At 37.2% G+C, this 15,156-nt stretch overlaps 1 protein-coding gene across 6 annotated transcripts in view; it reads left to right on the forward strand.

Moving 5' to 3' along the window:
- The window catches only part of GOLIM4 (golgi integral membrane protein 4), an 85,580-nt gene that overhangs the window by 48,342 nt on the left and 22,082 nt on the right, over nucleotides 1–15,156 (forward strand). For 4 of the 6 annotated variants that reach the window (XM_069475292.1, XM_069475289.1, XM_069475291.1 and 1 more), the window contains exons 5-7: nucleotides 839–989; nucleotides 6,024–6,106; nucleotides 6,625–6,708. In XM_069475292.1, coding sequence (XP_069331393.1) covers nucleotides 839–989; nucleotides 6,024–6,106; nucleotides 6,625–6,708 — 318 coding nt within the window. The remainder of the gene's footprint in view (nucleotides 1–838; nucleotides 990–6,023; nucleotides 6,107–6,624; nucleotides 6,709–15,156) is intronic. The other 2 variants (XM_069475294.1, XM_069475293.1) reach the window with 1 other exon arrangement.

The raw sequence follows: 15,156 nt of genomic DNA on the forward strand, positions 1-15,156 counted from the left end.
TTGTTTTTTTCTTTTTTGAGACAGAGTTTCGCTCTGTTGCCTGGGCTGGAGGTACCATGGTGTCAGCCTAGCTCACAGCAACCTCAGACTCCTGGACTCAAGCAATTCTCCTGCCTCAGCCTCCTAAATAGCTGGGACTACAGGTGCATGCCACCATGCCTGGCTAATATTTTTCCTATTTTTAGTTGCCTGGCTAATTTTGTTTCTATTTTTCAGTAGAGACAGGGTCTCACTCTTGCTCAGGCTGTTCTCAAACTCCTGAGCTCAACGATCCTCCCGACCAGGCCTCCCAGAGTGCTAGGATTACAAGTGTGAGCCACCATGCCTGGCCAAGAATCAATTCCATAAAATGGTTGATTATTTCCCCCAGAGGGAAAAGAGTCCCCCATCCCCCTTTAAACTAACTAACTTACCAGAAAGGCTGAAATACCAAAGAAGAGAAATCAAATGTGTTGCTGGGAAAACACCAGACTGAAAAAGTAAGTCCATAATATCCCCACGAAGGGATAATTTTGCCATTAGCTTTACCTTGTTTCCATAGTACTTTAGCCCCTGGGAATTTTCCAGATCCCTTTTTTTCTTTTTTTTTTATAAACCATCTCTCATGCTAAGTTCTCATTGATATTAAAAATTAAGAGGAAAATTTGGGGGGCTGTGATCCCTAACTATTCATTTGAAATGTAGAGGAACTACACAAATTAAAACCAGCATGAGGAAAACGAAACCTTCTTCTTCATTTGTTCTTGCTTTCTTGCAAGAGAAAAGCTATGCTTTCAGGAAATAGACTCTCATGTAAATTAGAGAATGTATATCTCTGCTCAAGTTTTCATCTTTGCAGAGTCAACACGAGGAGCTAAAGAAACAGCACAGTGACTTGGAAGAGGAACATCGCAGACAAGGGGAAGACTTTAGCAGAACATTTAATGACCATAAGCAGAAATATTTGCAGCTTCAGCAAGAAAAAGAACAAGAACTTTCTAAGCTAAAAGGTATTTGGAAATCTAATTGGCCAGTTTATATGTACTCATATTAATGTGTCAGTAGAACAATAGACTTTTGCTTTTGCGTGGTGATTGATTTACATTTATCATGTGGTCCTTTACCAGCCACTTGCTTCTTTGTAACATTTTACGTCTGTCTTTATCTTTTTGAGTTTGTTTAGGGAAGCAGAATAGAATACTTAGTGTATTCTTTTGTATCTCAATGGGGCACATGGCCATGTTGGGCAAGACCATTCTTCTTTTATGTGTGTGGCTAGGCATTTAGTATCTCTGATCCCTGCCTACTAAATAAATACTATCAATGTTCCTCAGTTATTGCCACAATCAAAAATTGTTCTAAAAATTGTTCCTAAAAATCTTCAAGGGGGCAGAGAGCCTTGCTGTTGATTGCTAACAGTAGCTGCAGAAAGCTCAAGCTCTAGAGTCAGAGTGTCTAGGTCAATCTTGGCCTTCACTAGTTACTTGACCTTGGGCAAGTTGTGTAATCTCCTCGGGCTTCATTGTCCTTTTCCGTAAAATTGGGATAATCATAAAAAGTATCAACCTTGTAGCATTGCTGTGAAGATTAAATAATTTACATAAAGCATCTAGAATAGTTATGTACATTAACTACCCATGAATAGCAGCAAAACAGATATTTTTATAATAATATGGACAAAATGTATCCCTTCTCTGAGTGCATGTGAGTTCTGGAAAAAGAAACTGGTGTATTCTACAGTCAAATATTTATGTGTTAAATAAGTTTAAAATGAGAATTGTTTTTAAGAGTCATATGGTACGTGCAAAAACAGTGGTAAAATCTGAATAAGGTTTATAGTCTAGTTCATTTTATTGTGATAAACAATTTCCTGGTTTTGATAGCAAACTACATCATTTATATAAGATGTCATCATGGAAGTAAGCTGGGTGGTCCTTAGAACCACTCTGTACTTTTTTTTTTTTTTTTTGCAGTGTTTGTTTCTATTTAAAAAAAATAAGTTGCAAATAAAGAGCATATAGAAATTAAGTTGTCATTGAGGCAATACTACAAAGCATTAAAGTGGGCTTGATAGGGTTGGGCCAGGTGTTAGCAGATGATGTGCAAAAGGTGAGGGGGTGAGGGGCCTTGGCTGGCTGTGATGTGGCAGGTGGTGAGGGATTGTTGGAGATAACAACAGAGAGAAACAAAAAAGGACTGGACACCAGAAGTCTTCACAAAAGTAGTCTACAGGAAGAGAGAACCAAACAACTGAAGTGTCAGATGGCACTTGCCTTACCTGAGGAAGCCACACCTTTATGTGGAGAGGGAAGAGACATTTGGCTTATTGGATATACTGTTTAGCATTTGCTAAGTGACTAAGTACATTAAATTATACTAATAATAAATAGATTTATTAAGTAATGGGAAGTAAAATTTTCTAAGTACCTGATCTATGCCTGGCATACTTTCAGAACTTTTTTAAAATTTATTTTTTAATTTCAGAATATTACAGGGGTACAAACACTTTGGTTACATATATTGCCTTTGCACTTCCCAAATCAGAGCTACACACATGCCCATCCCCCAGACAGTATGCACCGCACCCATTAGTTGTGAATTTACCCATCCCCTCCGCCCCCCTCCCACCTGCCCGACATCCAATGAATGTTACTTCCATATGTGCACATAAGTGTTGATCAATTAGTACCAATTTAGTGGTGAGTACATTTGGTGTTTGTTTTTCCATTCTTGTGATACTTCACTTTGAAGAACAGGCTCCAGCTCCATCCAAGATAATATAAGAGGTATTAATTCACCATTGTTTTTTATGGCTGAGTAGAACTCCATGGTATATATATATATACACATACATTTTTTTAATCCACTCATGTATTGATGGGCACTTGGTTGTTTTCACATTTTTGCGATTGTGAATTGTGCTGCTATAAACATGGTGCAGATATCTTTATTATAGAAAGTCTTTTTTTCCTTTGGGTAAATACCCAGTAGTGGGATTGCTGGATGAAATGGTAGTTCTACTTTTAGTTCTTTGAGGTATCTCCACATTACTTTCCATAGAGGTTGTACTAGTTTGCAGTCGCCCCAGCCGTGTATGAGTGTTCCTATCTCTCTGCATCCACACCGACATTTGTTGTTTTGGGACTTTTTGATAAAGGCCATTCTTACTGGAGTTAAGTGATATCTCATTGTGGTTTTGATTTGCATTTCCCTGATGACTAGAGATGTTGAGCAATTTTTCATATGTTTATTGGTTATTTGTCTTCTTTTGAAAAGTTTTTGTTCATGTCCTTTGCCCACTTTTTAATCAGAACTTTGTATAATTTAGTACATTTAATTTTAGCAATAACACTGAAAGGGAGGTTTTCATATGTCTACTCTGTTTACTCCCTTTTTTTAAACAAGGTCCATGTATGTAAAATTTTAATAACTTATACATAGAAGTAAGAAATCAGAACCATGGAAAATAGGACACAAGTATGTGAGTTCTGAGTACTAAGGTAATTCAAGCCTTACAATCTGGTCTGAACTTCCTGGCATCCAGGATATTATACAGTAAGTTATACAGTATATTATATACTATACATAGGGCTCTTGCCATCAGAAAGAAAATATACCAATGTCTTAGGAGAGAGAAAGAGAAAGACAACATTTTTGGTACCAGTTTTTGGAAAAAAATTTCTCAAAGAGACCTGAAACAACAGAGTGTGGACAGTGCCTTTGACACTTTTATAAGCAATTTTCACATCAGCACTTTTGTTTGATGATTATTCTTGACAAAAGCTTAGGATAGTGTTAAACCATTTTGTGATCTATGCAGGTCCATAGTGGCTAACTAAGGTGTGTAGTCCAAGTAGTCTTTGATAGTTTAATGTGTTACAAGGAGAGAGATTTTAGAACTCCTAGGGAGATGAGCTGGTAGCATATAAGCATGGATAATTACTCTTCATTATCAACATTATAATAGCTGACACTTAACAAATGTTTACTGTGTGTCAGTACTAGGTGAAACTCTTCATGTAGACTATCTCATTTAATTCTCATGACAACCTGTGTAAGGTAGGCATTATGTTTAACCTCACATTACAAATGAAATTGAGGCTTTCTAAAGTTAAATAACTTGCTGAGGAAACACAGCAAAGGCACAGGAGCCACTGCCATTAAGTTTATAATCTGCAATTTCTTTAAAAACTTTGCAGAGTTTGGGTGTCCTGTGTGTGTGTGTGTTAGACTGTGGCCCCATCCAGCCAGTGACACACTTAAGGTCCTCCTGGATTGTCAGTGGTTTGCCAGTGGTGTCCTGTTGTGACCTTTGAGAAATTATTACATGCAGGTGGACAAACCCAAATACTGGCGGCCACCTTTCCAACCTTGATTTTGATCTCTCCCACAAACCCAATCATGAATCCGGTGTCTAGGGTTCAGGCAGGGACTATAAAGGAGTGGAAATGCCCAGAAAATAAGAGAGATGGTGACAGACACTTTCCTTCACTGCCGAGTATATCTGAAGAGGCAGGGCTTTGTCTACAGGGGTGGCTGCCATTTAGGGACCAGTTTGCCCAGTGCAGTCCAGGTTGACACCTGTTGTCCCAGCAGGATTATTGATCGCTCCCCCTTTCATCCTCAGAGTGTCTCCCATTGGAAAGTGAATCATATGGTCACCCCGCCACCACTGCATTGAATATTGTTTTCGTGAGAATTGTCCTAGTGTTGCCAGATTTTATTAAGCCCCCATTTTTTATTGGTAAATGGTGACAATGATTTGAATGTGGAAGACACTATGTAGGCCAATAATGCAGGGGCCAAAAATAAATATATATGTTTGTAGATTGTATTTGGCCCAGCAGCTACCAGTTCATAATATCCAATGTCCAGATGCAGGGAATGTGGGAAAATTGCCAAGAGGGTAAGAGAGGTGGGTCTGGAATCTTTAAGTAGATGCTGTTCTTAATGAGCAGTAGGGCTTGGGATGGGGAGATTTTAGAACTTCACTCTGACTGTTACAGTCTCACACTGTAGCTCTGAAAAGAACTGTCCTGTAGCTATTGGAAGTAGAATTTGGGTCAATCAAGAACTCAATGGTAGGAGAAAGAAAAAAATATTTAGAATTTTTCAACAGATAAAAGTGGAGTATCCCTCTGTCTCTCTCTTATTTCCTGAGTTGCCTTTGTAATTGAAATATATTTGGGGGACTGCAGATATTATTCATGCTATGAGAAATAGGGGCTATACTTCCTGACAACTTTATTTTTATTTATTTTGTTTTTTAAAAAAATATTTTTCAATTTAACTGAAATGCTGAACCTTTAATTTGTGAAGAGACTGAAATCTGAGAACACCCCTACCCATTATATTTTATTCCCAAGGGCTTGCTTCTTCTTTTTTTTTTTTTTTTGGAGACAGAGTCTCGCTTGCTCTGTTGCCCAGGCTAGAGTGCCATGGCGTCAACCTAGCTCACAGCAACCTCAAACTCCTGGGCTTAAGCAATCCTTCTGCCTCAGCCTCCCGAGTAGCTGGGACTATAGGCATGTGCCACCATGCCTGGCTAATTTTTTCTGTATATTTCTAGTTGTCCAGCTAATTTCTTTCTATTTTTAGTAGAGAGTATTTTTAGTAGAGACAGGGGTCTCGCTCTTGCTCAGGCTGGTCTTGAACTCCTGACCTCGAGCTAGCCTCTCACCTCAGCCTCCCAGAGTGCTAGGATTACAGGTGTGAGCCACCACGCCCGGACCCAAGGGCTTGGTACTTAATAGAAATATTTCATTTTTAACTCCTGAATAATTAAAAGATCCTTAACTTTTGTCTATAATGTGTAGCTTGTTTAAAAATACATAAACTACTGAACCAGGTTGTATTGGGATGTCCAGTTACATCCATGCTGCATCCCAATACAATATAGTTTTTGTTGATTTTGAATATTATACTGTCAAAGTTCACAAGAAATCCTAAAATGTGCTATGTAAGGCTTTACATATGAAAATAATACAGTCAAAACCCTGAAAATTTCAAGGCTTTTATGTGTTATTTTTCTTTTTCTTAAATAGAAACTGTGTACAATTTGAGAGAAGAAAACAGACAACTAAGGAAAGCACACCAAGATATACATACGCAGCTTCAAGATGTCAAGGTAAAATAAAACTAAGCATTTGACTCTTCAGTGTTTGCCTGCTTTACTTCATGGAATGACTTTAAAAGTCATTCCCTAATTGACGGCCTTTACAAATCCAGATTGTTATTGTGGGCTTTGTCTAAACTGGAGTGTACCTGATACTTTTGCCACTTTAGCATTATAAGCTAAAAGATGGTGTTAAAATCTAAACATTTTCATTAGTACTGAAATTATTCTTTTGCCACATGGTTGCATTTTAATATGATTTTTATTTACAAATGTCTACTAATAATGAAAGATTTATTCTTTTGGTTTTGATTTCATTGTAAATGATTATATTTGGTTAGCACATTTTGAATTTGGGATTACTACATAAAGCATAGCTTTCTCTCTACAATGATCTTTAAACTTCACAAATGCTGCTACAACAACAAATAAACAAGCAAGTAATGTTTGGGTGGTCATATCACTATCAACCAAAGAAGAATTTGTCTTAGAATATTAAAGCTCAACATGTAAAATTCTTTTTTGTGTAGCAACAGCATAAGAATTTACTCTCCGAGCATGAACAACTTGTAGTGACTTTGGAAGACCACAAGAGTGCACTAGCTGCTGCACAGGTTAGAAGGGTAGCAGCTCTATGGGTTCTTTATTAAGTCTGCTTAACATTTCTGAATTCCTTTATGCATGTAGTCTCTCTTACAAGCCAATCTCTAGTGAGTGCCTTAGAGCAGAGCTATCCTAATCCTGAGGACCATGCATGCTTTCAGAATTCAATCAAGAGAATATTAAATAAACTTTTGATTATTTTTTGCGCTGGTTGTGTGGTGATATGACTATTTCTACCCCTACGAGTCCCTACATGTAATAGTGTAGTATTTGTTTAAATTACAGAAATTATTCCACATATATGGTCTTGTACAGCTAGCTGATCTGTGCTGGCTCTTAGTAGAGGATCTGTAAGATTTTATGATGCTAGCTACCTAGATAAATCATTGTCAGACTTTTTCCTCTGTCCCTCCACCACTCCCAGCATTCCAGCCCATGTACACTCCTTTTGGGATAAGGTTTATGTGTTGTTGATCAAATTACAGAAAAGAAGAGTCAATAGAGAAGGAAAAACAAGAGTCATGAGTCCTATTTTTAAAAACCTAGAACAGCCCCTGGCACAAGGCAGGCTCTCGGTATATATTTACTGAATGAACAAGGGAACAAATACAAGCATTGGAGAGCTGATTAAAACAATACCATACTGTTTTGCAGCTTTTTAGTAGAAGCAAAGCAACAGGAATGGTTAGCTTAGTCACTATTTTAAACTAGACCTTCACTTTTCTTCTTGTTAGAGGAATTATGAGGAAAAGAACAAAGAGAAACCAACTACCTGTGCTCATCAGGAGACCATGTATTATTTTTTTGTCTTTATAAAATTATTAAAAGTTATAACATGCTGGGTCCTGACCCATTTCAGAAACTGTAGTATGTGTGTTTGTGAGACTTCTTTTCAAGATAGTCATTGATTGGTTGTCTCCCTGCTAACCTGTATCTGTGTGGTAATTATTTACATGTATATAAATTAAATTGACTTTAGAGGCGATTATTTCATTCCAAATCTTCTTTATAAAATTTTCATTAAGTGATATTAGTTGTTATGAAACTGTTCTTCATACATAAAATGTGACAAACTAATTCGAGTGCTCTGTGTGCTATAATGGCCATAACAGTTAGACTAAGTAACAATTTGACAATCCATAGAAATACAAATAAAATGTTAATAGTTGATTTGATGACTAAAACCACAATTCTGAAGTAAGCATACTGGCAGTTGTACTGAGAGGGTTTTATAATAGAAAAATATATATATTTTTACTTAAGCTGTGTGTATTTTTCTGTTTTTTTAAATATCTTTTTTGAGTGGGTGCTCCAAGTTTGTCTTGCCTTTTTTTTTTTTTTTTTTTTTTTTTATGCCAGAACTAGGTGCAATCCTTAATTAGAGCCATATATCTTAGTCAGTTTGGGCTACTGCAACAAAATACCGTAGACTGTGTGGCTTAAAAACTGCAAATTTATTTCTCAACAGTTCTAGAGGCTGGAAGTCTTAGATCAGGATCCCAGCATGGTTGGGTTCTGGTGAAGGCCCTCTTATCGGTGGCAGACTGCTGACTTCTTATGTCCTCATGAGGCAGATAGAGATCAAGAAAGTTCTCCAGGGTCCCTTTTAAAAAGGGCATTAATCCCATTCATGAGGGCTCCACCCTGATGACCTAATTTCTTCCTAAAGGCCCCACCTCCTAATACTATCACACCAAGGGTTGGGATTGCAACATATGAATTTTGGGAGGACACATATTCAATCTGTAATACCATATTAAAACTTTCCCCAAATCTCCTTAGAAAAGAAGTGCTGTTTTAGGCATATGCATTTCTCATGTAAATCATCTCATGATATTCTGTCTTGACAACCTGATTTTTAAACATAGTTGAGGATTTTATTTATTTCTCACAACCTAGTGAGTTATGTGATATTGTACCCTTTTATAACTAAATAAACTGAGGCCAAAAGGGAAGTAAAGTAGCTGGCTCAAAATTGGTGACCAGAACCAAATTTGAAGCTCATGTCATCCTAACATCAAACTCTCGCTTAACTCTTAAGCAGTGTTTTCTAAGACTTTCCACATCATAGATCCTAGAGCCTTTCCCCAGACCTATTATAATTTCTAGAGTGAGGGCAGGGAGCCTACTTTTTTAACATGGTCCTTAATGCACACAGATGTTTGAGAACCACAGCATTACTGCCTTCAGAGATTACATATCTAGGAGGAGGAGAAAGAAGAAAGGATAGAACTGAGTTTTGTGTATTCTCCATATGAATACTAAAATATTAAAAGTGTCACCAAATAGATGTCATTTTTTTCTTTGTCCTCCAAAATTGCCTCACAAATAATAGGTTTCTGAGATAAGGGCCACTCCTAGTCATACGGTACACCTTTGTACAAATTATAAAAAGTCAGTCCCCTGGGAGAAATTTAGCAAGCAGACCTACTCACCTTATTGTAAATTAGAAAGAGGCAAAAAGGCATCCTTTAATGGGGTGGAAGAGCAATGTGCCATGGTGCCTGGTTGTGGGAGCAGGAATGCTGGTGGGCTTCAACTCAGCTCCCTGCTGGGCCTTTCACAGGGAGGGAGGCAGCTCTGTCTGGAAAGCTTGTTAAGAAAAAAATTTCTGTGTTCTTTGTATGTGTTTGGTGATGTGTGTTTACACACACAGTGTTTGTTTTCAAGATAACCATGTTGGTATACATGATGAACAAAGTACGCACAATGTGGATTTTGTTAGTTACAGTAACTGTTTTTTTCTGTACTTAACAGACAACACACGTACACACATCCCACCATGCATACTCATAGGAACACCTATATGAGCAGATTCTAATCTTGTACCTGCATTAGTACCTTTGTCACTTTAGGAGAAAAGGGCATTCTGAATTAAGGAATAACAATCCAGCCTCATACCCCACCTATGCTACTGCTTTCCAAAAACCACAGAGCACAATATAGGAAGCATTCTGACAAGTAAGGGACTTTATTTGAGCACAAATTAACTGGGGGAAAGATATGGCCTGAGTAATTTTTTATGTGTGTGTATATATGTGTGTATGTGTATTTTAAATGTATGATTCCTTTCCACTGAAAAATGGATCATATTGGTAAAATGTATCTGCACTTGTATTTGTATGTGTGAATTTTTAATAGACTTTTCTGTTTATTTTTTATTTATTTTTATTTCAGCATATTATGGGGGTACTAATGTTAGAATACATATGTTGCCTTTGCCCCACCCGAGTCAGAGCTTCAAGCGTCTCCATCCCCCAGACAGTGCTCACCATACCCATTAGGTTTGAATATACCCAGCCACTACCTCCCCTGCCACCTGCCCGACACCCAATGAATATTACTACTATATGTGCACATAAGTGTTGATCAGTTAATACCAATTTGATGGTGAGTACATGTGGTGCTTGTTTTTCCATTCTTGTGATACTTCACTTAGTAGAATGGGCTCCAGCTTTATCCAGGATAATACAAGAGGTGCTAGATCTCCATTGATTTTGTGGCTGTGTAGAACTCCATGGTAGACATATATCACATTTTATTAATCCACTCATGTATTGATGGGCACTTGAGTTGTTTCCACGTCTTTGCAATTGTGAATTGTGCTGCCATAAACATTCTAGTGCACATGTCTTTTTTATAGAATGTCTTTTTTTCCTTTGTGTAGATACCCAGTAATGGGATTGCTGGATCAAATGGTAGTTCTACTTGAGGCTCCTTGAGGTATCTCCATATTACTTTCCACAGAGATTGTGATAGTTTGCACTCTCATCAGCAGTGTATGAGTGTTCCTGTTTCTCTGCAACCACGCCCACATTTATTGGGACTTTTTGATAAAAGCTATTCTCACTGGAGTTAAGTAATATATCATTGTGGTTTTGATTTGCATTTCCCTGATAATTAGAGATGTTGAGCATTTGTCATATGTTTTTTGGCCATTTGTCTTCTTTTGAAAAGTTTCTGTTCATGTCCTTTGCTCACTTTTTAATGGGTTGTTTGATTTTTTTCTTGCTGATTTTCCTGACTTCTATATAGATTCTAGTTATCAGCCCTTTATCGGATGAGTAGCATGTAAATATTTTCTCCCATTCTGTAGATTGTCTGTTTGCTATCATAATAGTTTCCATGGCTGTGCAGAAGATTTTAATTTGATCAGGTCCTAATTATTTTTTGTTGTTGTTGCTGTGATTGCCTTTAGGGTCTTCTTCATAAATTCTTTCCCTAGGCCAATGTCTATAAGTGTTTTTCCAACATTTTCTTCTATAATTCCTACAGTTTCATGTTTTAGGTGTATGTCTGTTATGCACCGTGATTTGATTTTTGTGAGAGGTGAAAGGTGTGGGTCCTGTTTCAGTCTTCTACATGTGGCTATCCAATTTTTTCAGCACCATTTATGGAGTAAGGATTCTTTTCCCCAATGTATGTTTTTTTTTTTGCTTTGTCAAAAGTTAAACGGCTATATGAGGATGGTTTTATATCTGAGTTCTCTGTTCTGTTCCATTGGTCTATGTCATTGTTCTTGTGCCAGTACCATGCTTTTTTAGTTACTGTAGCATTTGTAGTATAGCTTGAAGTCTGGTAAATTGATGCCTCCCAATTTGTTCTTTTTGCTTACGATTGCTTTTGCAATATGGATCTTCTCTGGTTACATAAGAAATGTAGAATTATTTTTTCTAGATCTGCAAAAAATGATGTTGGCATTTTAATAGGAATTGCATTGAATTTGTAAATCACTTTGGGTAGCATAGACATTTTAACAATGTTGATTCTACTGGCCCATGAGCATGGTTTGATTTTCCATCTGTTTACTTCCTCTGTTGTTTCCTTCCTCAGTGTTTCATAGTTCTTCCTGTAGAGGTCTTTTACCTCCTTAGTTAAATGTATTCCTAGGTATTTTATTTTCTTTGTTGCTATTGTGAAAAGTATTGAGTCTTTGATTTGGTTCTCAGTTTGACTGTTGTTGGCATATAGGAATGCTACTGATTTCTGTACATTGATTTTGTAACCTGAGACTTTGCTGAATTTGTTTATCAATTCCAGTAGTCTCATAGCAAAATCTTTGGGGTTTTCTAAATATAAAATCATATCATCACCAAAGAGCGATGGTTTGATCTTTTCTGCCCCCATTTGGATGCCCTTGATTTCCTTCTCTTCTCTGATTTCTCTGGCTAGGACCTCCATCACTATGTTGAATAGAAGCGGTGATAGAGGGTAACCTTGTCTGGTTCCAGTTCTAAGCTGGAATGCTTTCAGTTTTTCCCCATTCAGTATGATGTGGCTATGGGTTTGTCATACATGGCTTTTATCATTATTAGGTAAGTCCTGTCTATGCCTATTTTGTTAAGCATTATTATAAGGGTGCTGAATTCTGTCAAATGCTTTTTCTGTGTCTATTCAGAGGATCATATGGTCTGTTTTTGTTTCTGTTTCTATTTATGTGGTGAATTACATTTATAGATTTGCATATGTTGAACCATCACTGCATCTCTGGGATGAAGCCCACTTGGTCGTGTTGGATTATTTTTTGATAAACACCTGAATTCAGTTTGCTAGCATTTTTTTTTTTGAGAATTTTTGCATCTATATTCATAAGGGATATTGGTTTGTAGTTTTCTTTTTTTGTTGCTTCCTTTCCCAGTTTTGGTATCAGGGTGATGCTGGCTTCATAAAATGTGCTGGGGAGGATTCTTTCCTTCTTGATATTGTGGAATAACCTCTGCGGGATAGGCACCAGTTCTTTGTAGGTAAAATTTGGATGTGAAACCATCTGGTCTGGGACTTTCCTTTTTAGGAAGGTTTTTTATTGCTGCTTCAATTTTGGCACTTGATATTGGTCTATTCAGGAATTCTTTTTCTTCCTGATTGAGCCTAGGTAGGCTGTGTGTTTCTAAAAATTTGTCCATTTCCTCCATGTTTTTATGTGCATAGAGGTTTTTATAGTATTCATAGACGACATTTTGTATTTCCATGGTATCAGTTGTAATTTCACCTTTTTCATTCCTGATTAAGCTTATTAGAGTCCTTTCTTTTCTGCTTCTCATTAATCTAGCAAGAGGCATGTCAATTTTGTTTATGTTTTAAATGAACCAACTTTTTGTTTTATTAATCTTCCATGTAGTTTTTTTTTAAACAATTTCATTTAGTTCTGCTCTGACCTTTGTTATTTCTTTTCTTCTGCTGGGTTTGGGGTTGGTTTGCTCATCCTTTTCTAGTTCTTTGAGATGATTCATTAGATTGTTGATTAGTCATCTTTGTGTCTTTTGGATGTAGGCATTTATGGATATAAATTTTCCTCTCAGGACTGCTTTAGCTGTGTCCCACAGATTTTGATAATTTGTGTCTCCTTTATCAGTTATTTCAAAGACTCTTTTGATTTCCATCTTAATTTCCTCCTTAACCCAATAATTGTTCAGCAGACGGTTGTTTAGTTTCTGTGTCTTTGTGTAAAGATGAGAGTTTTTGTTGGAGTTGATTTCTAATTTTATTCCACTGTGGCCTGAGAAGATGCATGGTATAATTTCTCTCTTTTTTTTTAATTTGTTGAGACATTCTTTGTGGCCTAGGATATGGTCTGTCTTAGAGAATGTCCCGTGAACTGATGAGAAAAATGAATATTCAGTGGTTTTTGGGTAGAATGTTTTGTAAATATCAGTCAGGCCCATTTGTTCTGGAGTTTGGTTTAAGTTCATTGTTTCTTTGTTTATTTTCTGTTTGGATGATCTGTCCTCTTCTGTCAGAGGGGTGTTGAAGTCCCTGGCTCTTATGGTGCTGCTGTTTGTCCTTTTGTTTAGAGCAAGTAGGATTTGCTTTATGAATTTGGGTGTACCTGAGTTAGGTGCATAAATATTTAGAATTGTTATGTCTTCTTGTTGAATTGTACCCTTCACCATTATATAGTGACCCTCTTTGTCTTTCCTTACTTTTGTTGATTTGAAGACTAAGTTATCTGAAATCAGAACTGCTATGCCAGCTTTCTTTTGGCTTCCATTTTTATGGAATGTTGTTTTCCATCCCTTCACCTTGAGTCTGAATGCATTCTTGTAGGTTAGATGTGTTTCCTGAAGACAGAAGATACTTGGCTTGTGTGTAATTATCCATTCGGATATGTCTATGTCTCTTTAGTGGGCAGTTCAAGCCATTCGTATTTATTGAAATAATTGATAGGTGAAGCAGATTTCTGTTCATCTTGTTGAGTTGAACTTTGTTGATTTGTTTTCTCTCTTGAGCCATTGTGATATTGGGCCTTTGACCTTTAACTTTTGGATGATTTTACACTGGTGAGTGTTTATTGTGCTGATCCGTGTGTAGTGCTGTTCTGAGTAGTTCCTGGAGGGCAGGTCTTGTCTTGATGAATTCCCTCTGTCTTTGCTTGCCTGAGAAGGTCTTTATTTCTCCGTTGTATAAGACACTTAGTCTTGCAGGATACAACATTCTAGGCTGGGCCTTATTCTGTTTGAGAAGAGTAAGAATGGGGCCCCATTTTCTTCTGGCTTGTAAGGTCTCAGTTGAGAAGTCTAAAGTTAGTCTGATGGATTTTCCTTTGTAGGTTACCTGCTTCTTTTGCAGGTAGGAGGGCCTCTTTTGTGATTATTTTGGCCAGTCTGATAACTGTGTTTTGGTGTCTTCCTGTTTGTAATGAATCTCCCAGGAGTCCTTTTGGTTCTTGTACCTGGATATCTAGATTTCTAGGAAGGCCAGGGAAATTTTCCTCCATTATATCCTTAAATAGTTTATCCAACTCTTGTGTATTTTCTTCTTCACCCTCAGGAGTGCCTATAATTTTCATGTTAGGCCTCTTTGCGTAAACCCACATTTCTTGTAGGCTTTGCTCTTTTCTCTTATTTCTCTCCTCTATCTCTGTGACTGACTTATTTAATTGGAAGGTGTTATCTTCAATCCCTGAGATTGTTTCTTTTGTTTGATCTACCCTATTCTTGAGGCTTTCCACTATGTTTTGCAATTCCTTGAATAAATTCTTCATTTCCATAAGTTATGTTTGATTTTTTTTTTTTTAATATTTCAATTTCTTTAGTGAATTTTTCTTCCAGGTCCTGGATTTTTTTGTGTGTGTGGTTTCTTTGTATTGATTATCCATTTTCTCTTGCATATCATTGAGTTTTCTTACAGTCCACATTCGAAATTCTTCTGTCGTCTTAGTGTTCTGAATTTCATTGATTTCCATTGCTAGAGAGCTGGTGTTCCCTTTGGGGGTGTCCTTTCAGTTTGATTCTTCTTACTTTCAGAGTTCTTTGGCTGATTCCTTCCCATCTGGAGCAGCTGTTGCTTCTTACTTTTGGATTTCTGTTTAGATAGTGACATGCCCACTTTGGTCTCTGAGCCAGTGGAGAGGGGGGAGCGCTTTGTGGGTGAGATTCAAGCACACCCTGTGTGATGAGTCAGTAAATTCAGTCAAAGGGCGTGCAAATTGACCTCTCTGTCAGTAGGTGGCACTTGCTGGG

The sequence above is a fragment of the Eulemur rufifrons genome, chromosome 7, assembly GCF_041146395.1.
Source record: "Eulemur rufifrons isolate Redbay chromosome 7, OSU_ERuf_1, whole genome shotgun sequence".
Lineage (NCBI taxonomy): Eukaryota > Metazoa > Chordata > Mammalia > Primates > Lemuridae > Eulemur > Eulemur rufifrons.